This window comes from Coregonus clupeaformis, chromosome 11 (genome assembly GCF_020615455.1).
Source record: "Coregonus clupeaformis isolate EN_2021a chromosome 11, ASM2061545v1, whole genome shotgun sequence".
NCBI classification, from domain to species: Eukaryota; Metazoa; Chordata; class Actinopteri; order Salmoniformes; family Salmonidae; genus Coregonus; species Coregonus clupeaformis.
The window spans coordinates 46,222,189-46,249,504 of NC_059202.1; the positions used below are offsets into that span (position 1 = coordinate 46,222,189).

The 27,316-nt window shown below is 42.5% G+C and overlaps 1 protein-coding gene across 3 annotated transcripts in view; it reads left to right on the top strand.

Annotated features, from left to right (window-relative positions):
- Positions 1-27,316, top strand: part of LOC121576898 (mitochondrial inner membrane protease subunit 2) — a 176,515-nt gene that overhangs the window by 26,274 nt on the left and 122,925 nt on the right. For 2 of the 3 annotated variants that reach the window (XM_041890451.2, XM_041890452.2), the window contains exons 2-3: positions 15,714-15,851; positions 18,010-18,116. In XM_041890451.2, coding sequence (XP_041746385.1) covers positions 15,717-15,851; positions 18,010-18,116 — 242 coding nt within the window. In that variant the 5' untranslated portion in view covers positions 15,714-15,716. Of the gene's footprint in view, positions 1-15,713; positions 15,852-18,009; positions 18,117-18,703; positions 19,110-27,316 lie in introns of those variants that run through there. The other variant, XM_041890453.2, reaches the window with a different exon arrangement.

Below are 27,316 nucleotides of genomic sequence, written 5' to 3' on the forward strand. Positions count from 1 at the left end.
AATGAGGGAAATAAGTATTTGACCCCTTCTCAATCAGAAAGATATCTGGCTCCCAGGTGTCTTTTATACAGGTAACGAGCTGATATTAGGAGCACACTCTTAAAGGGAGTGCTCCTAATCTCAGCTTGTTACCTGTATAAAAGATACCTCTCCACAGAAGCAATCAATCAATCAGATTCCAAACTCTCCACCATGGCCAAGACCAAAGAGCTCTCCAGGGATGTCAGGGACAAGATTGTAGACCTACACAAGGCTGGAATGGGCTACAAGACCATCGCCAAACAACTTGGTGAGAAGGTGACAACAGTTGGTGCGATTATTCGCAAATGGAAGAAACACAAAATAACTGTCAATCTCCCTCGGCCTGGGGCTCCATGCAAGATCTCACCTCGTGAAGTTGCAATGATCATGAGAACGGTGAGGAATCAGCCCAGAACTACACGGGAGGATCTTGTCAATGATCTCAAGGCAGCTGGGACCATAGTCACCAAGAAAACAATTGGTAACAGACTACGCCGCGAAGGACTGAAATCCTGCAGCGCCCGCAAGGTCCCCCTGCTCAAGAAAGCACATATACAGGGCCGTCTGAAGTTTGCCAATGAACATCTGAATGATTCAGAGGAGAACTGGGTGAAAATGTTATGGTCAGATGAGACCAAAATCGAGCTCTTTGGCATCAACTCAACTCGCCGTGTTTGGAGGAGGAGGAATGCTGCCTATGACCCCAAGAACACCATCCCCACCGTCAAACATGGAGGTGGAAACATTATGCTTTGGGGGTGTTTTTCTGCTAAGGGGACAGGACAACTTCACCGCATCAAAGGGACGATGGACAGGGCCATGTACCGTCAAATCTTGGGTGAGAACCTCCTTCCCTCAGCCAGGGCATTGAAAATGGGTCGTGGATGGGTATTCCAGCATGACATTGACCCAAAACACACGGCCAAGACAACAAAGGAGTGGCTCAAGAAGAAGTACATTAAGGTCCTGGAGTGGCCTAGCCAGTCTCCAGACCTTAATCCCATAGAAAATCTGTGGAGGGAGCTGAAGGTTCGAGTTGCCAAACATCAGCCTCGAAACCTTAATGACTTGGAGAAGATCTGCAAAAGGAGTGGAACAAAATCCCTCCTGAGATGTGTGCAAACCTGGTGGCCAACTACAAGAAACGTCTGACCTCTGTGATTGCCAACAAGGGTTTTGCCACCAAGTACTAAGTCATGTTTTGCAGAGGAGTCAAATACTTATTTCCCTCATTAAAATGCATATCAATTTATAACATTTTTGACATGCGTTTTTCTGGATTTTTTTGTTGTTATTCTGTCTCTCACTGTTCAAATAAACCTACCATTAAAATTATAGACTGATCATGTCTTTGTCAGTGGATCAAATACATTTTTCCCTCACTGTATTACCGGAATGTTAACAAAATTAGCACAATAATAGTAAATTTCAATGGAGGCTGCTAGCTAAATAGGCTAACGAGCGCAAACGAAACTAAGCAAATTGCAAAGACAGGCAATCCAGCTCATAAAGTTATACATATATAGAGTGAGGGAAAAAAGTATTTAGTCAGCCACCAATTGTGCAAGTTCTCCCACTTAAAAAGTTGAGAGAGGCCTGTAATTTTCATCATAGGTACACGTCAACTATGACAGACAAAATGAGGAAAAAAAATCCAGAAAATCACATTGTAGGATATTTTATGAATTTATTTGCAAAATATGGTGGAAAATAAGTATTTGGTCAATAACAAAAGTTTCTCAATACTTTGTTATATACCCTTTGTTGGCAATGACACAGGTCAAACGTTTTCTGTAAGTCTTCACAAGGTTTTCACACACTGTTGCTGGTATTTTGGCCCATTCCTCCATGCAGATCTCCTCTAGAGCAGTGATGTTTTGGGGCTGTCGCTGGGCAACACAGACTTTCAACTCCCTCCAAAGATTTTCTATGGGGTTGAGATCTGGAGACTGGCTAGGCCACTCCAGGACCTTGAAATGCTTCTTACGAAGCCACTCCTTCGTTGCCCGGGCGGTGTGTTTGGGATCATTGTCATGCTGAAAGCCCCAGCCACGTTTAATCTTCAATGCCCTTGCTGATGGAAGGAGGTTTTCACTCAAAATCTCACGATACATGGCCCCATTCATTCTTTCCTTTACACGGATCAGTCGTCCTGGTCCCTTTGCAGAAAAACAGCCCCAAAGCATGATGTTTCCACCCCCATGCTTCACAGTATGTATGGTGTTCTTTGGATGCTTTTTTACCAAAAAGTTCTATTTTGGTGTCATCTGACCATATGACATTCTCCCAATCCTCTTCTGGATCATCCAAATGCACTCTAGCAAACTTCAGACGGGCCTGGACATGTACTGGCTTAAGCAGGGGGACACGTCTGGCACTGCTGGATTTGAGTCCCTGGCGGTGTAGTGTGTTACTGATGGTAGGCTTTGTTACTTTGGTCCCAGCTCTCTGCAGGTCATTCACTAGGTCCCCCCATGTGGTTCTGGGATTTTTGCTCACCATTCTTGTGATCATTTTGACCCCACGGGGTGAGATCTTGCGTGGAGCCCCAGATCGAGGGAGATTATCAGCGGTCTTGTATGTCTTCCATTTCCTAATAATTGCTCCCACAGTTGATTTCTTCAAACCAAGCTGCTTACCTATTGCAGATTCAGTCTTCCCAGCCTGGTGCAGGTCTACAATTTTGTTTCTGGTGTCCTTTGACAGCTCTTTGGTCTTGGCCATAGTGGAGTTTGGAGTGTGACTGTTTGAGGTTGTGGACAGGTGTCTTTTATACTGATAACAAGTTCAAACAGGAGCCATTAATACAGGTAACGAGTGGAGGACAAAGGAGCCTCTTAAAGAAGAAGTTACAGGTCTGTGAGAGCCAGAAATCTTGCTTGTTTGTAGGTGACCAAATACTTATTTTCCACCATAATTTGCAAATAAATTCATAAAAAATCCTACAATGTGATTTTCTGGAAAAAGAAAATCTCAATTTGTCTGTCATAGTTGACGTGTACCTATGATGAAAATTACAGGCCTCTTTCATCTTTTTAAGTGGGAGAACTTGCACAATTGGTGGCTGACTAAATACTTTTTTTCCCCACTGTAGGTAGGAGCTACTAAATTACATTTTTGGTGAGTTTGGACATTTACAAACAAATGTGAACGAGAGACATTGTGCAAATTAACATAGTTTGATGCAAAGTTTTGACAGTACTGGCTCTCCAGCAGCATGTCTACATGCTGTGTCTGTCTGGAGTTGCTAGGGCAACGGGCCTGCCTGCTCTGCATTGAGAAGAGGGGGAGGAGCAGACAGGCCAAGAACAGAGAGGAGTGCAAGGAAATCAAGATAGCAGTAGCAGCTTTACAAATAACTAATCCAAAGGCTTCTTAAACACAGCAGAAAGCTAACACAATATGATGCCCCGTCACCTTATTAATTCAGCCACATACTTAGATACCGAGTTAAACTTAGGGGTCGTGTTAATGCAGAATTATGTGTTTTTCACTAGATGTTAGAAAATTGCTGCAGGGACAAGGAGTCGGTGTTCCAATTCATCCAAAAGGTATTAGATGGGGTTGAGGTTGGCTCTGTGCAGGCCAGTTAAGTTCTTCCACACTGATCTCGACAAACCATTTCTGTATGGACCTCGCTTTGTGCACGGGTCATTGTCATGCTGAAACAGGAAAGGGCCTTCCCCAAACTGTTGCCACAAATTTGGAAGCACAGAATTGTCTAGAATGTCGTTGTGTGCTGTAGCGTTAAGATTTCCCTTCACTGAAACTAAGGGGCCTATCCCGAACCATGAAGGCCATTCTACTGCCAATGTTTGGCTATGGAGATTGCATGGCTGTGTGCTCGATTTTATACACTTGTCAGCAACAGGTGTGGCTGAAATAGCTGAATCCACTCATTTGAAAGGATGTCCACATACTTTTGTTATATAGAAATAATCATAACTGGCACGCAGATCGGTAGAAATGGTAGGATAAATTGTAAGCTTCCCCAAACTTAAAACTCACGTGCCGATTATGGTATTTTCTATAACAACCATTTAAAAAAATTGTGCAAGCGTGTGCACACATGAGGTTCCATAGTTCCCCCCCCTGTGGAAATTGAATGCCCGTCCAACTGATTCGTTCTGCCGCTGGCCCTGGGTTTCATGTGACAGAGATCAACATCTCCGTTAGAAACTTAGAAAGAGGGGAAATCGAAATATGCAAGAACTAGGATGAGTGGTTAATATGACTAGATAATGCTTTTGGACAACAAAAGGAAGTTGATATAAAAACCTGTAGAACAGGAGAGAAAATGCTGAAGAACTTTATCGGTTTCTAGCTTAGCTGTTGTTAGCTGCTGCGTGCTGCTCCTCTCTGTCTCTCCCCCTGCTCCACTGCTCCCTTGACTGCTGCAGCCTGCATCTGTGAGTTGCCTAGCAATGAGTCTCCACTCTGGCTTGTTCATGGCTCACTCTGAGCCATCTTTAGTTGACGTTAAGCAAGCTACTTTCTAAATCTATAAACTCACTGTACATTACTGTCTTCGGCAAAATAATAATTCCGGTTGACTCCGACACTGTTCCAGTTTTATGACTGACAAGATTTGTTAAATTCTGACACCATTTTAATTCCATTAAATTATGCAAATTATCTATAGACTGATAAGCATGACCATTACATTGATTTTCGGTGGTTAACCATTTAACATCCCTAAGATGAACATAACAGTATGCCAGTGGAAAGGAGGACAGTAGCAGGTGGTCAGAACTATGGTTTGTAACTATTATGATTTCCAATTGTAGACAATTCCGTTCCAGAATTACAAGTTTTAATCACTTAATAATTCATAAACAAACTTTATATCAGTAAAACAACTATAACTAATTAGTAGGTCTACCTTTACTTGTTACTTCTGTGAACTTTCATTATCCTCCCTCCTTTTAGTAACCAAAAAAGTGTTAAACAAATCAAAATATATTTTATGTTCTTCAAATAGCCACCCTTTGCCTTGATGATAGCTTTGCACACTCTTGGCATTCTCTCAACCAGCTTCATGAGGTAGTCATCGGGAAATCATTTATTTATTTCTTAATGTGTTTGAGCTTATCAGTTGTGTTGTGACAAGGTTGTGTTGTGACAAGATAGCCCTATTTGGTAAAAGACCAAGTCCATATCATGGCAAGAACAGCTCAAAGCTAAAGCTTAGGCCTATGCTAGTTCCAATCTTAGTTCCAATGTATTTTTGGAAATTTTCAGACACGGGCTTCATAAAGTGATTACTTGAGTAGCTACACTGTCAATACTTTGTAACTACAGTCCATTGTCTTTCTCATCAACAAAATCTCAGATGCCCGCTTTTTCGGAGCAGCACAATAGAATAACATCACCAGATAAATGCTAGTTTATGATAACCTGTTTAGTGTATTGCTACAGCTTGTTACAGAGTTTGCTCCTGCACATTTAGGTATTGACATGAATAGAAATGCTCAAAGAGAGATGTAATGCGAAAACTCTTGTCACCGTGTGTCGACAGTATTAATGCATTTGCCTCAGCCTTGATTAAAGGCTTTTTGCCTCAGTGGAGCTCACTTTAATGTGCTTGAGTGCAGTTGTCACATCACAGTAAACAATGACACGCTAAGGCGCGCCGTGCACAATTGATAGGCCTACAGATAATACAATAACTTGGCAGTACTGTAAAGGAAGATGTTTCGAGCCAGTGGCAGAAAACGCAAAACCTAGGTTGAGGGTGGTTGGTCATGGTTCAGTGTGGGGAGGAAAAGTTGATTCCCCATGCATTAGCCTATGCACACACACACATATGCTCACACACACACCGTGTGTTACCTTGACATATCATCAGCCAACTCCGGTACCTCGGGCTATACCTCAAGCTGTATAACCTCTGTCTCACTCTTTCTTTGATACTGCATTCACGCTCTCTCCTCGATCCGTAGTCTTGTCATGGCTGAATGGAGAAAACACTTGGGGAAATTTACAGTGAGAAACTAGACTTTTAGTTTCCAGATACCAGGTAATGTGGTGGTAATGGTCTCCCGAGTGGCGCAGTGGTCTAAGGCACTGCATCGCAGTGCTAGCTGTGCCACTAGAGATCCTGGTTCGAATCCAGGCTCTGTCGTAGCCGGCCGCGACTGGGAGACCCATGGGGCGGCGCACAATTGGCCCAGCGTCGTCCAGGGTATGGGAGGGAATGGCTGGCAGGGATGTAGCTCAGTTGGTAGAGCATGGCGTTTGCAACGCCAGGGTTGTGGGTTCGATTCCCACGGGGGGCCAGTATGAAAAAAATAAAATAATAATAATAAATAAATTATAATAATGTAAGTCGCTCTGGATAAGAGCGTCTGCTAAATGACTAAAATGTAAATGTAATGTAAAATGTAATAGTATCCTAATGGGTTTACAGATCTATACAGTTTTACTGTATTGTCTAGTAGTGATGAGGGGGGAAAAAATCAATACTGCTACATATCGCATTATGATTATTATAATTCTTGCTACTGAAGGTAGTGTTAGCTAGCGTTAGTCGGCTGTACCTGCGCCAAAACTCTGGTATTTTTCATCCTATAGCTTGTTCTCCATCTTCTTTTTAAATAGTGAGCCAACATCTTTTCAGCACTTTTATTTCCCTGACTGATCAAAACTCGTTTACTCATGCTCTCTCTCTCTGCAGCAGACATATAGTGAGCAATATATTTGGAATATCAAATTGCTAATAAAATCGCAGTATCGAATCGCAATACATATAGAATCGTGAGAATTGCAATACTTATCGTATTGGCACCTAAGTATCGTGATCGTATCGTGAGGTCCCTGGCAATTCCCAGCCCTATTGGCTAGGGGTTGATATGAATCAATGAAAGGTTGTCAGTTACCATGAACACAACTCTGCAAGACGTCAGCACAGGAGGAAAGCCGGCCTATTGCAGCACAGCTGCTCTGTGCCACCTTCGCACATCACTGAAGCGCTCTATAAGCCTTATGCAATTCAATTTGTTTTGATATGGATTATGTACTCTATTAAAGTGTAAGAATGGCAATATGTTCGTGTCAGGATGGATTGTTATGCTACAATGGATTTTCTGCCAACCATGCTGGAGTGCCTCTCCCTCTAGCACATGGTAACTGATGTCTTACAATATCCTATGGTGGGTTCGGAAAATAGATTACTGTGTTTAATAGGACGTAAAAAATATACAGGGGTGCGGAAATTGCTCATTTGTTAGGGGTGGATGCTGTAGGGCTCTGTGCTATGTGCACGTGCGTGCGCAGGCTATGTAATGTGTGTAGGCTACATACCCACTGGGCACACCACTTCATTTCAATGTGGTGAATAGGGTAATATTTCGTTGATATGTTGATCAATGAGATTACAACCTATTTTCACCTTCTCAAAAAAACAGCCAGAAGTTAATTGAATTCCCAATGTGTTCAACCATCTAAAAGTACAACCAAATTCCAATAGAAAATCAATGTCTGATTTTTGGTTTAGTTGTTACCTAAATGTGTTATCACTGTGCATTTAACCATCTAAAAGCACAACAAAGTTCAAATGGGAAAACAATGTCAGATATTTTGTTTTATTTATTCAACAACTTAATGTGTTATCACTGTGCTTCATCTAATAGCACAACCAAATTACCTGGATTTCAGTTGAGATTACATTAAAGTACATGGTGCAAGGGATCAATGCCGTTGCAGATTATTATAGCATTTGTGAAGATTTCCACATACCTGTGACCTTTGCATGCTATCTTGAACATGCACGCTTTCTATGATTACATAAGAATACATTTGCTACAGTAACCTCAATGTGGCCATGATGTGTTACTCATTTTAAGGTCTAATAAATACTGTTACATTAGTTTGTAAGATAGCCTTAAAGGAAAGGTTCACCCATTTTGAATGTTATATTGTTTTTGTGCATCTCTGAGTGATGTTCTATCGATTCTCTGGGTAATTTCGTGTTTTCATGTGTATCTGAGTTATTGGCGTTCAAGCAGGCAGAAATCCGCCCGATATGACGCAATCCCTTCTCAAAGTCAGTGTATATATCGACGTGCCTATTTTCTTCAAATGTACGTAATGTCATAGTTCCAAAACTATACGATACTACAGATAGCAAGTTAATTATCTCACATCTCTGAAAATATTTGTAATCTTGCACTTCTTGTTGACGAGATTTGTGCTAATGTTGGGTTTTTGACCTAGCGCCCAATAGACTCCCATTCACTCCTTGAAGGAGAGCGCGCCTTGTCCCAGAATCGCCCAGAATGCACCGTTCGGCCCATTGACGTAGCATGGGCAACGTTTCCCATCTCCTCAAAAGTATATCTGCCGTTGCGAATGTTAGACTCTACTCTGTGAGGCACATCAATCTGTAGGTTGAATATGGTGACATTGTAGACTGTGGTGCAGTTTGTTTAGGCTAAGTTACATGCTGATGTTGTCTTTGGTATTATTGTGTGTAGCTACGTTTGCTAGCTAGCTAGCTAGCTAGCCAGCCAGCCCATAGAGAGAGCATTGCATTGTGGATTTTGTAGTTGACTTAAGCTGCAACAGATTTCCACAATGATTTTCCATGTTGTAACCAACATTATTATAACGCCAAAATGAAACATTTGTTCACAAAAATCTTGTTCTCACATATTCGTGTTAACACTGTAAATGAAAATAATTAGTGGTTTTGGGTGTTAAAAAATGAAATAATTGTAGACTATTTACTGTATTACAAAGGTAATATTGAGTTTGGTTGTATTTGGTTGACAACTCAACCAAATATCAACATTTAAAGGAGATGTATCTACTTTTTGGATAGTTCCATCTGAGCCACTGGCTTAATCATATTCTTTAACTTTTGTTTTTGGTTGAGATGGAGAATTGAATCAAACATTTTTACTGTATTGTAAAAGGGATATTGAATCTTGTTTGGCTGTCAATGCAACCAAATATCAATGTTTGAAGGAGATGTATCTTCTGCTTGCATAGTTCCATCTGTGCCACTGAGTCTGGCTTTAATTCCAGTTTGTCTACAAATTAATAACGAAGATGTTGGATTCACGTCTCCATTTCAACCAAGCATCTAAGTTAAAGAATGTGACTAAATCAAATCAAACTTTAAATGCACTTTAAATACAGTTTGATATGATTTAGTCCTATTCTTTAACTTAGATTTTTGTTTGAGATGGAGACGTGAATCCAACATATTTGTTATTTACTTGTACAGTGAGGGGAAAAAAGTATTTGATGCCCTGCTGATTTTGTACGTTTGCCCACTGACAAAGACATGATCAGTCTATAATTTTAATAGTATGTTTATTTGAACAGTGAGAGACAGAATAACAACAAAAAAATCCAGAAAAACACATGTCAAAAATGTTACAAATTGATTTGCATTTTAATGAAGGAAATAAGTATTTGACCCCTCTGCAAAACATGACTTAGTACTTGGTGGCAAATCCCTTGTTGGCAATCACAGAGGGCAGACGTTTCTTGTAGTTGGCCACCAGGTTTGCACACATCTCAGGAGGGATTTTGTTCCACTCCTCTTTGCAGATCTTCTCCAAGTCATTAAGGTTTCGAGGCTGACGTTTGGCAACTCGAACCTTCAGCTCCCTCCACAGATTTTCTATGGGATTAAGGTCTGGAGACTGGCTAGGCCACTCCAGGACCTTAATGTGCTTCTTCTTGAGCCACTCCTTTGTTGCCTTGGCCGTGTGTTTTGGGTCATTGTCATGCTGGAATACCCATCCACGACCCATTTTCAATGCCCTGGCTGAGGGAAGGAGGTTCTCACCCAAGATTTAACGGTACATGGCCCTGTCCATCATCCCTTTGATGCGGTGAAGTTGTCCTGTCCCCTTAGCAGAAAAACCCCCAAAGCATAATGTTTCCATCTCCATGTTTGACGGTGGGGATGGTGTTCTTGGGGTCATAGGCAGCATTCCTCCTCCTCCAAACACGGCGAGTTGAGTTGATGCCAAAGAGCTCGATTTTGGTCTCATTTGACCACAACACTTTCACCCAGTTCTCCTCTGAATCATTCATTTACATTTACATTTTAGTCATTTAGCAGACGCTCTTATCCAGAGCGACTTACAGTTAGCACATACATTATTTTATCGAACCCACAACCCTGGCGTTGCAAACGCCATGCTCTACCAACTGAGATACATCCCCTGCCGGCCATCCCCTCCCCTACCCTGGACGACGCTGGGCCAATTGTGCACCGCCCATGGGTCTCCCGGTCGCGGCCGGCTACGACAGAGCCTGGAATCGAACCAGGATCTCTAGTGGCACAGCTAGCACTGCGATGCAGTGCCTTAGACCATCATTGGCAAACTTCAGACGGCCCTGTATATGTGCTTTCTTGAGCAGGGGGACCTTGCGGGCGCTGCAGGATTTCAGTCCTTCACGGCGTAGTGTGTTACCAATTGTTTTCTTGGTGACTATGGTCCCAGCTGCCTTGAGATCCTTGACAAGATCCTCCCGTGTAGTTCTGGGCCAATTCCTCACCATTCTCATGATCATTGCAACTCCACGAGGTGAGATCTTGCATGGAGCCCCAGGCCGAAGGAGATTGACAGTTATTTTATGTTTCTTCCATTTGCGAATAATCGCACCAACTGTTGTCACCTTCTCACCAAGCTGCTTGGCGATGGTCTTGTAGCCCATTCCAGCCTTGTGTAGGTCTACAGTGGGGAAAAAAAGTATTTAGTCAGCCACCAATTGTGCAAGTTCTCCCACTTAAAAAGATGAGAGAGGCCTGTAATTTTCATCATAGGTACACGTCAACTATGACAGACGAAATGAGAAAAAAAATCCAGAAAATCACATTGTAGGATGTTTTATGAGTTTATTTGCAAATTATGGTGGAAAATAAGTATTTGGTCAATAACAAAAGTGTCTCAATACTTTGTTATATACCCTTTGTTGGCAATGACACAGGTCAAACGTTTTCTGTAAGTCTTCACAAGGTTTTCACACACTGTTGCTGGTATTTTGGCCCATTCCTCCATGCAGATCTCCTCTAGAGCAGTGATGTTTTGGGGCTGTCGCTGGGCAACACAGACTTTCAACTCCCTCCAAAGATTTTCTATGGGGTTGAGATCTGGAGACTGGCTAGGCCACTCCAGGACCTTGAAATGCTTCTTACGAAGCCACTCCTTCGTTGCCCGGGCGGTGTGTTTGGGATCATTGTCATGCTGAAAGACCCAGCCACGTTTCATCTTCAATGCCCTTGCTGATGGAAGGAGGTTTTCACTCAAAATCTCACGATACATGGCCCCATTCATTCTTTCCTTTACACGGATCAGTCGTCCTGGTCCCTTTGCAGAAAAACAGCCCCAAAGCATGATGTTTCCACCCCCATGCTTCACAGTAGGTATGGTGTTCTTTGGATGCAACTCAGCATTCTTTGTCCTCCAAACACGACGAGTTGAGTTTTTACCAAAATGTTATATTTTGGTTTCATCTGACCAGATGACATTCTCCCAATCCTCTTCTGGATCATCCAAATGCACTCTAGCAAACTTCAGACAGGCCTGGACATGTACTGGCTTAAGCAGAGGGACACGTCTGGCACTGCAGGATTTGAGTCCCTGGCGGCGTAGTGTGTTACTGATGGTAGGCTTTGTTACTTTGGTCCCAGCTCTCTGCAGGTCATTCACTAGGTCCCCCCGTGTGGTTCTGGGATTTTTGCTCACCGTTCTTGTGATCATTTTGACCCCACGGGGTGAGATCTTGCGTGGAGCCCCAGATCGAGGGAGATTATCAGTGGTCTTGTATGTCTTCCATTTCCTAATAATTGCTCCCACAGTTGATTTCTTCAAACCAAGCTGCTTACCTATTGCAGATTCAGTCTTCCCAGCCTGGTGCAGGTCTACAATTTTGTTTCTGGTGTCCTTTGACAGCTCTTTGGTCTTGGCCATAGTGGAGTTTGGAGTGTGACTGTTTGAGGTTGTGGACAGGTGTCTTTTATACTGATAACAAGTTCAAACAGGTGCCATTAATACAGGTAACGAGTGGAGGACAGAGGAGCCTCTTAAAGAAGAAGTTACAGGTCTGTGAGAGCCAGAAATCTTACTTGTTTGTAGGTGACCAAATACTTATTTTCCACCATAATTTGCAAATAAATTCATAAAAAATCCTACAATGTGATTTTCTGGATTTTTTTTTGTTGACGTGTACCTATGATGAAAATTACAGGCCTCTCTCATCTTTTTAAGTGGGAGAACTTGCGCAATTGGTGGCTGACTAAATACTTTTTCCCCCCACTGTACAATCTTGTCCCTGACATCCTTGGAGAGCTCTTTGGTCTTGGCCATGGTGGAGAGTTTGGAATCTGATTGATTGATTGCTTCTGTGGACAGGTGTCTTTTATACAGGTAACAAGCTGAGATTAGGAGCACTCCCTTTAAGAGTGTGCTCCTAATCTCAGTTTGCTACCTGTATAAAATACACCTGGGAGCCAGACATCTTTCTGATTGAGAGGGGGTCAAATACTTATTTCCCTCATTAAAATGCAAATCAATTTATAACATTTTGAACATGCGTTTTTCTGGATTTTTTTGTTGTTATTCTGTCTCTCACTGTTCAAATTAACCTACCATTGAAATTATAGACTGATAATTTTTTTGTCAGTGGGCAAATGTTCAAAATCAGCAGGGGATCAAAAACGTTTTTCCCTCACTGTAAATTCCATTTAAAATCAACCAAAGGTTGAAACCCTAGGCCGATAGGAACTGTTTATAACATATTTCAACCACATAATCCTGTGGTTGAAATTTCACAAAACAACATTGATTACTTATTTTCCGATGTATTTTCCATGTAGATTCCACCTCACAATGTGTTGAATAATTAAGTTGAAACAACATTGATTTAACCAATTTGTGCCCAGTGGGTAGTGTGTGTGTTCCCTCAGCCCTGTGTATGTGTGAGTGCCATGGGTGCAGGTTGACTCCACCTGCTCTGTGCTTGGACTTTTAAAGCTGCAATATGTCACATTTTGGGCGACCTGACCAAATTCACATAGAAATCTGAGTTACAGATCTGTCATTCTCATTGAAAGCAAGTCTAAGAAGCTGTAGATATGCTCTGAGTGCGATATTTCTATGCTTTCCGTTTTTAAGTTTTGTTTTTGCGTCTTTTACACCAGCTTCAAACAGCTGAAAATACAATAGTTTTGGTTATGGAAAATATATCTCACAGCGGTTTAGATGGTACAATGATTCTCTACACGATAGTTTCTTGTTTTGTCACAAACTGAAATTAGGCAAACTATATTGTTTTTTCAAAGCAATAGCCACTAGTGTTGTCATGATACCAGAATTTTGATTTAGAAACCGATACCAGGTTTAGTGTATTTTTCCATATAAAGAATTATACACTATGTTTGAATAAAATCAACAATATGTAGGCTACTTTGCCTGATGCTTTAAGCACTACAATTAAAAATGAAGACACACAAATTACTAAAAAGTGAGCCAGAGATCAATATCGCCTAACCAGAAGAAAAAAAAAAACTGAACCCTACCCGACCCTGCTCCTTCCACTGCCCGCTGCTGCTGGCCTTCACAGATTCTGCCATTATGCTCCTGAAGTTGCCGGTAATAGGCTACACCAGCTTTCGGCAACCTTTTCCATTTGGAGTGCCAAGTAATCGTACCATTTCTTTCTACTGATCTGCATGCCAGTTATGATTTTCATATGCACATTTTCGTGGAACAGTTTCATTTAATTTATAATAAAGTCTTCATATCTCAAAATCAATGTCATGTGGGTATTCAAAATTCTATCTAAATGAAAATGATACTTTTAGATTTGTAACTTCTATTGCCTTTGCGAATTTGTAAAAATAGCCTACATAAAGCCAACAAATAATAACATTGTAGAAAATAGCCTGATAAAGCACCAATTTGTAAGTCGCTCTGGATAAGAGCGTCTGCTAAATGATGTAAATGTAAGGGCTATTTGACCAAGAAGGAGAGTGATGGAGTGCTGCATCAGATGACCTGGCCTCCATAATCTCCCGACCTCAGTTGACCAACAGCCTACGGATCAAACAGTCCAATATCATTACATACTTTTTTTTTATGTCAGTATTTTTCAGAGACAGCCATGTATGATTAATTAATAAATTATACAATCATACAATGATCTTGACTTTGGTTAAAACAATCTAACTACATAACAACGTAATGGTAATCATTTATTTGAATGGTAAATCTCTATTGATAAACTGGGTAAATCAAGATGTAGCCTAGGCCTATACACAATACAGGTGTGCATGCATGAGTTATTGAGCTTCTTTTGGCTGATTTAATGGGGCTACAGATGACAAACAATCAGTTTCTATTCCATGTCGGACTTATTTAATTGGAATGATCAACAACATTTGCATAGAAGTAGCTTATTTTATAAAAATGTGTCTTTAACCGTCATTCACGAGGGGGGGCGGCCCGTAGGAGCACAGTCAATTCGATGACACAATAGATCATCTTTGGGAGAGATGTGAGAGAGACACCGAAATAAGGGAATTAATTCAGTTTATTGTGTTAATCAGCATATTTTGTGTAATGGTTTGCATATTATCATAAAGTACTAGGGTAGTGAATTGATGTTAGCTTTAGCTGTCAGTTAGCAAAGAAAGTTAGCCTACAAAGTTGGAAGCTACCGGTATCTTATTTCATTGTAAAGTGTTCTTGCTTGTATGGAATTTTTTTTGCGAACAGTAATTAACAGTTTTAACATTTCTACATGCTGTTCATATTAAAGTATGTGAACTTCTGTGCAGCATGAGTGGGGAGCTAACATAATGTAGCCCAGACTCCCAGTGCAGGCTAGCAATGGGTAAGTGGAGCAGGTACGGTGCATGCTATAATAAGGGATCGGCTGCGCTGACAGACAGGCTTGATCCGTGAGACACATTTGACAGAAGTACTGACATTTTTTTTTTTATGTACCGAGACTGTTATATCTAGCCTAGCTGTAGAAGAACACACATCTGCACAGTTTCATAACAACGTACAGTACGATGTACAGCACGTCGTACCATACATAACAGAGACGTTATTCATGTTCTAGTATAGAAAAGTACAGAAGTTTCGGTATAACGTGCAACAATAATAGCCACTGCTATGTCTCGATATGTGTTTTGTTTTGACTAGCATTTCAGACAGGCAAAACCCCCTGTGGGAGAAATACTATCAATCTTTCATCTCGACTTCATTTGAAATTCTTACAAATGGGTGCTAGGTTTTCTGAGTTCAAGCTTATTAAGGATAGGAAAGGACATGATACCACCAAGGAATATTTGACGCGCCTCTGAAGCATAAACTTTTTAAAGTATCTCACGATCACAATCAGTAACAACAAAATTTGAGTATCTGCCTGGTGGTTGTGTTATTTAAAGCCACTGATGCATTAGCCTGTCTAGGGTCTTTGGTCTGTCACTCTGTTATTTCACACTTGTTTGGCTGTCCTGCTGTCCTCTCTGAGGACAGAGGAGGATGAAAAATGCCTGCATGCAATATGTGCTCTCTCTCTGAGTGAGAAATGACTGAAATTACATTCTGTTCTTGCCAATACAAACTCCCTACTATCTGATTCTCCATTGGCTGTTGCATGCTGAGTTCTTATGACCGTGTTCCAATTCTGATGGCTGAACTGTGTTCTTCTGTCCCTAGGTGATGGCTCAGCAGGCCGGGGCTGGGCGCAGGTATATCCGGGCGTTTGTGAGCGGCTTCTTCGTGGCAGTGCCCGTCACTGTCACTGTTCTGGACCGCTTTGCCTATGTAGCACGAGTAGAAGGAGCCTCAATGCAGGTGAGACACATGCTTTCTACTTTTCTATCTCTCTCCCCCTCTCCATGCTTTCTCCATCAATTCCTACTGATCTTGTTGTACTTTTACAAAGCCCCACTTTCCATTTGTAGCAGAGTTAATTTTATCTAGGTATCTATCATACAGTACAGAGAGGGAGAGGTTCTCTTGAATGTAATCAATTGGCCTTACCCCACCCCCTACAATTGCCAATATCACAGAAGACATTTAGCCTTACTCAGATTCAGAAGCCATACAATACAACATATGTCATACTTCATGGCCTGGGTTGACACTTAGCGTGATGAAATACATCAAATGTATCTCACAGCTTTTCTCACATTAAGAAAACATAAACACTTGTTTTAAACCTCTATATTTAATTCACATCCATCTTTCATTCTGCTGTCAAACAGAGTTAATCTGGTATACACATGTAGCTATAAGTCAGTCGGGCAACCAAGACCCATTGGTTTCACCTCATTGGCTGGGTTTTGTCCTCCGTGTTGACAGTGTTGGATGGCAGTTTAGCTTCTTGGGAATGGTTGACTAGAGAATCCATACAGCGTGATATTGTAACATGGGAGCTGAAGGGTTTTATAGAAGCTCTAACACAGCTAAAGAAAGTTAAATTTCTTTGGAATAATCCTAAATAAAGACATCTTTCAGTCATAGTTTTGTTTGTACCATCCCATATGACGTAATTAGCATCCAAGTATATTTACATGGTTTTCTAAGAAAGTAAGAAAAGTAACAACAAATGTTTGTCTGAAGAAGATCGTTATTGATCTCCCTCCTCCTCCTCCTCCTCCTCCCATACTACTACTTAGTAAGTCAATACATTCAGATACTGAAGGCTGTTTACATTGTTGGAGTTGTTCAGATTTCTCTATGTTATAGTTGTGTAGACAGACAGTTGCCTCACTTTGCCTCTCCTCCTACAAGACCGTGAAAGTTTAAACTAGATTCCTTACAAAACCCCTGCATTGTCTTGCCTTAGGCTGCAGTCTTCACAAGATTGAATTGTTGACCAGACAATCTTATTTGATTGAACTTTCCTTGTCTCCTGTGTTGTTGTTTTTTCTGTTTTCATTAATTCTAGGGCGCTTTCAAGCTAGCAAGATATACATTTTTGAAACAATACAGCATGTAATATGGTAAAATATGACTGAAAGTGAAAATGATAATGTATCCAACTGTATCAGATAAATTCCGCGGCTGGCAGCACTCGTATGGGATATTTATTTTCGTCAGATGGATAAGAGATATTCTGTCAATTACCCTGGCAAGCGTGAAATGGCCTGTGCACATTCTGTTTAATGAATCATTCTGCCTGTGTCATGTCACCCGCCGCTTGGAGCGGGGCTTCGTCACACACTAGCTCTTCGATAAAGTGACACAGTTGTAAGAATAAATTATTTATGTTGGGGGATTTCACAGACTATAGGCCTACTATACAGTGTACGATAGAGTTACAGTCATGGTTGTTGAGAAACCCTCTTGCGTTTCCCATTGAGGGTGAAATTGTTAATTTTGTGGACTCACTGGGTAAGGAGAGAGTTATACTGGGGCATGTTCACAAGGTACAAAACTGAGGGAAACTTGAAGGTACTAAACTTGTCCAACCCTGATGTACTCTGTAAGGGACTGTAGGAGTTATGTGCATCATCTTGCTTGTGTTGTTGTTTAGATTATTGACCTCTGTACTGACCCTTGCCCCGAGACATGGCTGTTGACTTCTATGGCGTTAGACTCTATAGTTAGTTAGCCTACAGCCACGTCTCAGGGCAACCCTTCCACTCCAATAGATTTAAAGGTATGACGTGTGTTTCACCCATATCTGTCGGTGTGAATCTGTAGCCACAGGAAGACATACAGTTAGGCTAGATACAGAATTTAGCTCAGTATGGCAGGAGCCCGCTTCACTTCTTTAAGAGGAATATGTCATTCTGAATATGTCGCTCTTGGAGGAATATGTAATTCTGTGGTGTTCAGTCTGTCTTCTGTTCCCTGGTTGCCCTCTGCTTGGCCCTTGTTGCTGTTCTTCTGTCCAGGACACTAATGACAATGTTGCTCGTTTCCCCTGTTCCTTGTTTCTTTCTGATGTGAAACAGACATAGACTCACCTTTTTTGTGTTTGTGTGTGTGTGTGTCTCCTCAGCCCTCCCTGAATCCTGAGGGGAATGTGACAGGGTCTGACGTGGTGCTCCTGAACCGCTGGAGTGTGAGGAACTACCAAGTACGACGAGGTGACATCGTATCAGTCCTGTAAGTAACCAAGTTTTAACCACGTTTACATCGACTTTTGTTTGTTTGTTTGCTGTCAGACAAGCTGGGACCTTGTTAGTTGCTAAGATCAAGTGGATTTGGATAAACACTCTCTCCCGTTCTGTCCCTCTTTCTCTCTCTCTCTCCCTCCACCTCTGGAGTAGGCCCCTCTGCCCACGGCTGACTGAGCAGTGACGTTCTGCTCCCCTATAACTCCCCTGTGCCGTTTTTAAAATAGAGAACCTGTTGACACTGTTGGCTCCACAGCCGAGACAGAGGAGGGAGGGAGGGAGGGAGAGAGATATTACCAAGACTCCAATTAGAGCACCACACAGCCACGTCAAGGCTCCCTGCTTTCAGACATACTCTTTGTTCTGAAGCACCGTGGAAAGCCAAATGTGGCCCTGGCTGCTAATGAAAAAGACTCTCTCAGAAATGGCATCATATTCCCGATATAGTGCACTACCTTTGACCATAGGGCTCTGGCCAAAAGCACTACACTATGTCGGAAATAGGGTGTTATTTGGGATGCAGTTAAAATCTCCCCTGAAATAAAGTATTTTCTCTCTCTTTCTCTCTCCTCGTAGGCTCAAGTCCCTGGTCGCAGTTATCCCAGACTACTTATCTCAGTCTTTGTTTTTGCAATGGCTGCTGAGACATCATTGTGTGATAACGCAGCTGTCTGATGCATTTGTGTTGCCTTGATGGGATTCAGGTTTGATGTTGTTTGATGCAGAAGAGCAGAGCAGAGGTCATGAATAGGCAGACATAGAGGTACGGTCAAGGAATATAACTGCATTATGTATTTTCTGTGTTCATTAGTTAAACTGGGTTTGACAACCTCAGGGTAAAGTTTTGCAATGACTGATTTATTTGGGTTCTACATTACTATTGTAATTCAGCACGGATGTCCACAAACCACCCATCAATGCAGGTCTCCCTTAGAAAATAGGTATTCTGACTTCAATGGTGCTACCTGGTTAAATATAATAAAAATAATTTAAAAAATGCTATTAAATGCACCTAATTGCTGCTGTGGGGTTTGATGTGATGTGGATTGTGTGGTTTCAGACAGACAGCGGCAGGCAGGATAAATCCCTCTTCCATAATTACCCCAAGATGGCAGCCTCTCCCTTCCCTTCCCTGCAGGGGACGTGTTGTGCTTGTGAACAGGATGTTCAGCCATTATGAAGCACTATTCCTGGCAGAGCGGAGTGAAGGAGAAGGGGGAGAAAGAGGGAAGGAGAGCGGGAGAGGGGGAAGTGATAGAAAGAGAGAGAGAGAGAGAGCTAGTGTGGAATGCTAATCTAAGGAAATCTGACTGGCTTTGACACAAACTAAGTTGTAAGAATAAATGATTTCTGTGGGGGGATTTCACAGACTATAGGCCTACTATACTGTGTACGATAGAGTTACAGTCATGGTTGTTGAGAAACCCTCTTGCGTTTCCCATTGAGGGTTAAATTGTTAATTTTGTGGACTCACTGGGAAGGAGAGAGTTATACTGGGGCATGTTCACAAGGTACAAAACTGAGGGAAACTTGAAGGTACTAAACTTGTCCAACCCTGATGTACTCTGTAAGGGACTGTAGGAGTTATGTGCATCATCTTGCTTGTGTTGTTGTTTAGATTATTGACCTCTGTACTGACCCTTGCTCTGAGACATGGCTGTTGACTTCTATGGTTAGTTAGCCTACAGCCATGTCTCAGGGCAACCCTTTCACTCGAATAGATTTAAAGGTATGATGTGTGTTTCACCCATATCTGTCGGTGTGAATCTGTAGACACAGGAAGACATATAGGTAGGCTAGATGCACCAATTAACCTGCATGCTTTTGAGAATGCTTTTTCTAAAGCAAGATTTATGAGGAAGGGCAACATGTCAAGTAGATCGGTATCAACAGCTGTTGTCGGGTGGGATTTCATAAAATAATCAAAAGCGTATTTCTCATCTGCCAAAGAATTTCACCCTGGCCTGTACTGTATTTACATGTCAAATGTGATATTGGACTACTGCTACGGCAAGGCAGACTGAATTCCCTCTTCTAATTGGTACTCATTTTAAAAGCAAATTGTCCAAGGCAATATTCTGGGCCTCTGATTAATTTCTTATTTACAGAATAGAATACTCCTCGTTTCAGGGCCATAGTTGTGGATGAGGAAAATGGTTCTGTCACCGTGTTTATGAGTGCATATATGGAAAGTTATCTGCCACATTGGGTATTTGTCATGCTTTCAGTGCAGCCTATTACAAAGCTGATTGATTTTATGTTTTGCTGTAAACATAACCATATGGTTTTGAGCAGCCCCAGAAACAGATTTCTGCTAAACAGAATTTTCTTGTGGAAGAGAAGAAATGCTTTTCTCCGGGTTATAAATAGGTGTCATAACAGATTAATAAATCCCCTTTTCTGGCACCGTGCTTTTGTTTATGACAAGGTTTTAGGATTATCATCCTGGTACAAGACAATAGAAAAACAGATGTTGAAAGTTTTGACTTGTACGTTTTTTTACACGTTTATTAAAAATGTGTATGAGTATTCATGGTATGCACAGCAGCAGCTATGTAAACCTTCAAAAGTCTGTAGTTTCTTCTAGTCCCTCTTGTTCAGTTGGACTATACTGACTTTGTGTAATTAGCATCAACAGAATCCAGTTGAGCTGTGTTTTAGCCAGCCGTTACCAAGGCCCATTGTTTTGGGATTGGTCTTACAAAAAAAGTGAAGACAGAGGGGAAAAAAGGCAAGCAAAAACCTCAGATGCTTAATCTAGGAGACTCTGAGCTGACAATCTCTCCTCTGCAGACATGTTGCTCGGGCAACAGCGGAACGCGGTCTGTGGAGTTAGGAGTTCCTTCCTGGACACAGGAACAGGGGAGCTGACTGGCCTGGCCACCCTTCCATGAGCCATTAGGTCCCTGTGGGGCACACTCTGACCCCCGGGGAGGGGAGGGCAGGGGAGAAGAGGGGAAGGAATGGGTGGCCAAGGGAGAGGAGGGGAAGGGAGGCAAGGGGAGCAGAGGGAAATGGAGGAGAGGAGAGGGGAAGGTCCTAGAATGGGATGGGAGCAGAGAGCATGTGGGATGTTAATAGGGTTTGTTTTGCCAAAAGGGATCACTTCAGTCTGTCTCCTATCTAACAGATAGATAGGGATATTTTGACATGTCTGCTGCCTGGTGGTCGCTGGCTGTAATAGTGTTATTATCTGTCATTTGTGTGATTTCAGCTGCGTGATGGCTGGGTAATGGCCTCTGTTAAAAGCAGGACATTGGCCTCTTGAGCTAAGAATCCCTCTCTGCGAAAACACACACACACACACACACACACACACACACACACACACACACACAGATAGTGCTCAGAGCACACACACCTGCATTCAAAATATGTTTAATTTTATCTTAAATGTTCGATAAAGGTTGGCATTCCCTCCAACCTGCTTAGAGGCTGCCATTTCATTCAACATGTAAATAAGAATTAACTTAATTAGTAAATTAATTTATTGCCCTGTGAAATCAAATTGAATGTAATTTGTCACATGCTTCGTAGACAACAAGTGTAGACTAACAGTGAAATGCTTACTTACGGGTGTATTTCCAAAAATGCAGAGTTAAAGATAAAAATACAAAATAGAATAAATATATAAACAGAAATAGTGACATGAGGAATTAATACATAATGGATAACAAGTAAAAATAACATGGCTATATATAGGGAGTAGAAAATAACATGCCTATATACAGGGAGTACAAGTACCAAGTCGATTTGCATGGGTACCAGGTAATTGAGGTAACTATGTAATAGTGATTTGCGGGTTTACTCATAACCCACAGTCCCCGCGGTTATATCTGCAGGGCGGGCGGGTTTAGGGTCATGAAATATTGTGTGGATGAAGGGCGGGTGGCGGGCAGGTTGAATAAAGGAAAACAATACCTTAGAAATCCATAAATGTATAATTCTAGTGCAATTTATATCTATAGGCTACATTGAAGTTTTTCTTTCAGTATTTTAAGCTATCTGACATTAGTGCGTAAGCCTAAGCTTTAGGGCCAACTATACGCTCACCGAATAGCCTACACGGCAATCGGCAAATGCTTATGGGAACAGGCAGAAAAATCGATCTACGGAGGCAAAAAGGACGATGTCGGAGTTTAATTCAATAAGAGAAAAGCTGGGAAATGGATAGTTGAAAATAAAGACAAGGGAGGGAAAGATTTGGTCAAGTGGTAAAAGATGATGATGGCAGTGTTATGTGAGATGATTGTGAGGCGCTATGCAAATTGACAGTCACAAGACGGGGACTTCAAATAGGCCTTTGGCACGTCAAGGGAACTGTATCCTTCTGTTCAGATGGGTTAAATGGAAACTGAAATCTGGACACTGACTGTAGGTCTATAACATCTCACATAGCCTTAATATTAACTCCTGCATAATTAAGCATTTCTTGCAGTAAAATGAGTCATCAAATGTAGGCATTATTTTGACTCGGGTACAGGAGTGGAGAAATATGATTTATTTCTTTCAGCATCTTGAGAGAATGCAAATGCACAGTTAGTTACCGTCTGTAGAGGTGCTGTCTTTATCAGCATCATAAAAACGGATTAGTATTTCAACCACATAATATATGCATCCAAGCCGAACTGAAATCTTATCAGAAACATGTTGGGTTGTTTTCAGAGCATTCTATTTCCTTACAGCTGGTCAAACTGATGTCATTTTGTAAATTTAGCACAAAAAAATCGTTCCATATTTATTTTTATTTTTTTATTGCATTTTCTCCCTGGTCCACCCAACGTCTTTGCTCCACGAAGGAAGCAGAGATCACAGAGAGAACTTTACCGATGTCAACTAGATTGAATCATTCATTCTATCGATTTATGACATTCTGGTGAGCAAGGTTTTTTTTTAGTCTTCTAGGGCAACATATAATGACAGGAGAGAAGCCGCATGTATCTAATTATAGACAAGTTGACTAACAAATAGCCTTCCAAAATGTCGGAAATTACACTGAGTATACAAAACATTAAGGACACCTGCTCTTTCCATGACATATACTGACCTGGTGAATCCAGTCAAAATGTATGATCTCTTATTGATGTAACTTCAATCAGTGTAGATGAAGGGAAGGATACTTTTTTGAAGCCTTGAGACAATTCACATCAAATCAAATCACATTTTATTTGTCACATACACGTGTTTAGCAGATGTTATTGTGGGTGTAGTGAAATGCTTGTGCTTCTAGCTCCGACAGTGCAGTAATATCTAACAAGTAATATCTAACAATTTCACAACATATACCCAATACACACAAATCTAAGTAAGGAATGGAATTAAGAATATATACAGTACCAGTCAACAGTTTGGACACACCTACTCATTCAAGGGTTGTTCTTTATTTTTACTATTTTCTACATTGTAGAATAATAGTGAAGACATCAAAACTATGAAATAACACATATGGAATCATGTAGTAACCAAAAAAGTGTTAAACAAATCAAAATATTTTATCAAAAAGCCACCCTTTGCCATGATGACAGCTTTGCACACTCTTGGCATTCTCTCAACCAGCTTCACCTGGAATGCTTTTCCAACAGTCTTGAAGGAGTTCCCACATATGCTGAGCACTTGTTGGCTGCTTTTCCTTCACTCCGACTCATCCCAAACCATCTCAATTGGGTTGAGGTCGGGGGATTATGGAGGCCAGGTCATCTGATGCAGCACTCCATCACTCTCCTTCTTGGTCAAATAGCCCTTACATTTACATCATTTAGCAGACACTCTTATCCAGAGCAACTTACAAATTGGTGCATTCAACTTATGATAGCCAGTGGGACAACCACTTTTATATTTATATATATATATATATATATATATATATATTTTTTTTTATGGGGGTTGGTGGAAGAAGGATTACTTTATACTATTCCAGGTATTCCTTAAAGAGGTAGGGTTTCAAGTGTCTCCGGAAGGTGGTCAGTGACACCGCTGTCCTGGCGTCGTGGGGGAGCTTGTTCCACCATTGGGGTGCCAGAGCAGCGAATAGCTTTGACTGGGCTGAGCGGGAACTGTGCTTCCGTAGAGGTAGGGGAGCTAGCAGGCCAGAGGTGGATAAACGTAGTGCCCTCATTTGGGTGTAGGGTCTGATCAGAGCCTGAAGGTAAGGAGGTGCCGTTCCCTTCACAGCTCCGTAGGCAAGCACCATGGTCTTGTAGTAGATGCGAGCCTCAACTGGAAGCCAGTGGAGTGTGCGGAGGAGCGGGGTGACATGAGAGAACTTGGGAAGGTTGAACACCAGACGGGCTGCAGCGTTCTGGATAAGTTGTTGGGGTTTAATGACACAGGCAGGGAGCCCAGCCAACAGCGAGTTGCAGTAATCCAGACGGAAGATGACAAATGCCTGGATTAGGACCTGTGCCGCTATCTGTGTAAGGTAGGGTCGTACTTTGCGAATGTTGTACAGCATGAACCTGCAGGATCGGATCACCGCTTTGATGTTAGCGGAGAACGACAGGGTGTTGTCCAGGGTCACGCCAAGGTTCTTTGCACTCTGGGAGGAGGACACAATGGAGTTGTCAACCGTGATGGCGAGATCATGGAGCGGGCAGTCATGGAGCGGGAGGAAGATCAGCTCTGTCTTGCCCAGGTTCATATGAGAGGGCCTAGAACTGAGCCCTGGGGGACACCAGTGGTGAGAGCACATGGTGCGGAGACAGATTCTCGCCACGCCACCTGGTAGGAGCGACCTGTCAGGTAGGACGCAATCCAAGAGTGAGCAGCGCCGGAGATGCCCAACTCGGAGAGGGTGGAGAGGAGAATCTGATGGTTCACAATATCAAAGGCAGCGGATAGGTCTGGAAGGGTAAGAGCAGAGGAGAGAGAGTTAGCTTTAGCAGTGCGGAGAGCCTCCGTGACACAGAGAAGAGCAGTCTCAGTTGAATGACCAGTCTTGAAACCTGACTGGTTTGGATCAAGAAGGTCATTCTGAGAGCGATAGCAGGAGAGTTGGCTAGAGACTGCATGCTCAAGAGTTTTGGAGAGAAAAGAAAGAAGGGATACTGGTCTGTAGTTGTTGACATCAGAGGGATCGAGTGTAGGTTTTTTGAGGAGGGGTGCAACTTTCGCTCTCTTGAAGACGGAAGGGACATGGCCAACGGTCAAGGATGAGTTGATGAGCGAGGTGAGGTAAGGGAGAAGGTCTCCGGAAATGGTCTGGAAAAGAGAGGAGGGGATAGGGTCAAGCGGGCAGGTTGTTGGGCGGCCGGCCGTCACAAGTCGCAAGAATTCATCTGGAGAGAGAGGGGAGAAACAAGTCAAAGCATAGGGTAGGGCAGTGTGAGCAGGACCAGCGGTGTTATTTGACTTAATAAATGAGGATCGGATGTCGTCAATCTTCTTTTCAAAATGGTTGACGAAGTCATCCACGAGGAGGGAGGGGGAGGAGGAGGAAGATTCAGCAGGGAGGAGAAGGCGACAAAGAGCTTCCTAGGGTTAGAGGCAGAGGCTTGAAATTTAGAGTGGTAGAAAGGGCTTTAGCAGCGGAAACAGAGGAAGAGAATGTAGAGAGGAGGGAGTGAAAAGATGACAGGTCCGCAGGGAGTCTAGTTTTCCTCCATTTCCGCTCGGCTGCCTGGAGCCCTCTTCTGTGAGCTCGCAATGAGTCGTCAAGCCACGGAGCAGGAGGGGAGGACCAAGCCGGCCGGGAGGATAGGGGACATAGAGAGTCAAAAGATGCAGAAAGGGAGGAGAGGAGGGTTGAGGAGGCAGAATCAGGAGATCGGAGGGAGAAGGATTTAGCAGAGGGAAGAGATGATAGGATGGAAGAGGAGAGAGTAGCGGGAGCGAGAGAGAGCGAGCGAAGGTTGCGACGGCACATTACCATCTGAGTAGGGGCAGAGTGAGTAGTGTTGGAGAAAAGGATACAAAGTAGTGGTCGGAGACTTGGAGAGGGGAGTTGCAGTGAGATTAGTAGAAGAACAGCATCTAGTAAAGATGAGGTCAAGCGTATTGCCTGCCTTGTGAGTAGGGGGGGGCGGTGAGAGGGTGAGGTCAAAAGAGGAAAGGAGTGGAAAGAAGGAGGCAGAGAGAAATGAGTCAAAGGCAGACGTAGGGAGGTTAAAGTCACCCAGAACTGTGAGGGGTGAGCCATCCTCAGGAAAGGAATTTATCAAGGCATCAAGCTCATTGATGAACTCTCCAAGGGAACCTGGAGGGCGATAAATGACAAGGATGTTAAGCTTGAATGGGCTAGTGACTGTGACAGCATGGAATTCAAATGAGGAGATACAGATGGGTCAGGGGAAAAGAGAGATGTCCACTTGGGACAGATGAAGATTCCTGTGCCACCGCTGCGCTGACCAGATGCTCTCGGGGTATGCGAGAACACATGGTCAGACGAGGAAAGAGCAGTAGGAGTAGCAGTGTTTTCAGTGGTAATCCATGTTTCCGTCAGCGCCAAGAAGTCGAGGGACTGGAGGGTAGCATAGGTTGAATGAACTCTGCCTTGTTGGCCGCAGAACGACAGTTTCAGAGGCTGCCAGAGACCTGGAACTCCACATGAGTCGTGCGCGCAGGGACCACCAGATTATAGTGGCAGCAGCCACGCGGTGTGAAGCGTTTGTATGGCCTGTGCAAAGAGGAGAGAACAGGGATAGACAGACACATAGTTGACAGGCTACAGAAAAAGGCTACAATAATGCAAAGGAGATCGGAATGAAATGTACTTAACATCTGGGAAAGCGAGAGAGCGGGGCCTCCCTCACTTACGTTTCACTGAAACACTCAAATATGACTCTCCCAACTTCCACTTTAGAAATTATAATTCTTGGAAACTACAGCGGTTCAATGTTTTCTAGGAATAGACTCTAACTTAGTTTATTCAGCTAGCTAAGTTGGTACAGTATTCTTCTGTGAAAACCGTCCAGGGCACCGAATCCTATGACGCCATAGCCAACTAGCATGCCAGCCTCCAATAACACGGTTTAGCACCAATACTCGGTTACATCAAACCACCAGTGTGTTAACACGCCAAACAGATCATTCGTGTCTGTGTCTAACGTTGTGTAAAGTTTTAGGTTCGTTTTCACAGTTTGAGTGAGTATGTCATCAACTTATTCAGCCAGTTAGTTAGCTAGAATAGTTAGCATACTAGCTAGCCATTACTCTCTGCCAACGAACCAACCTCTCCTCCCACGGCACGAGAGC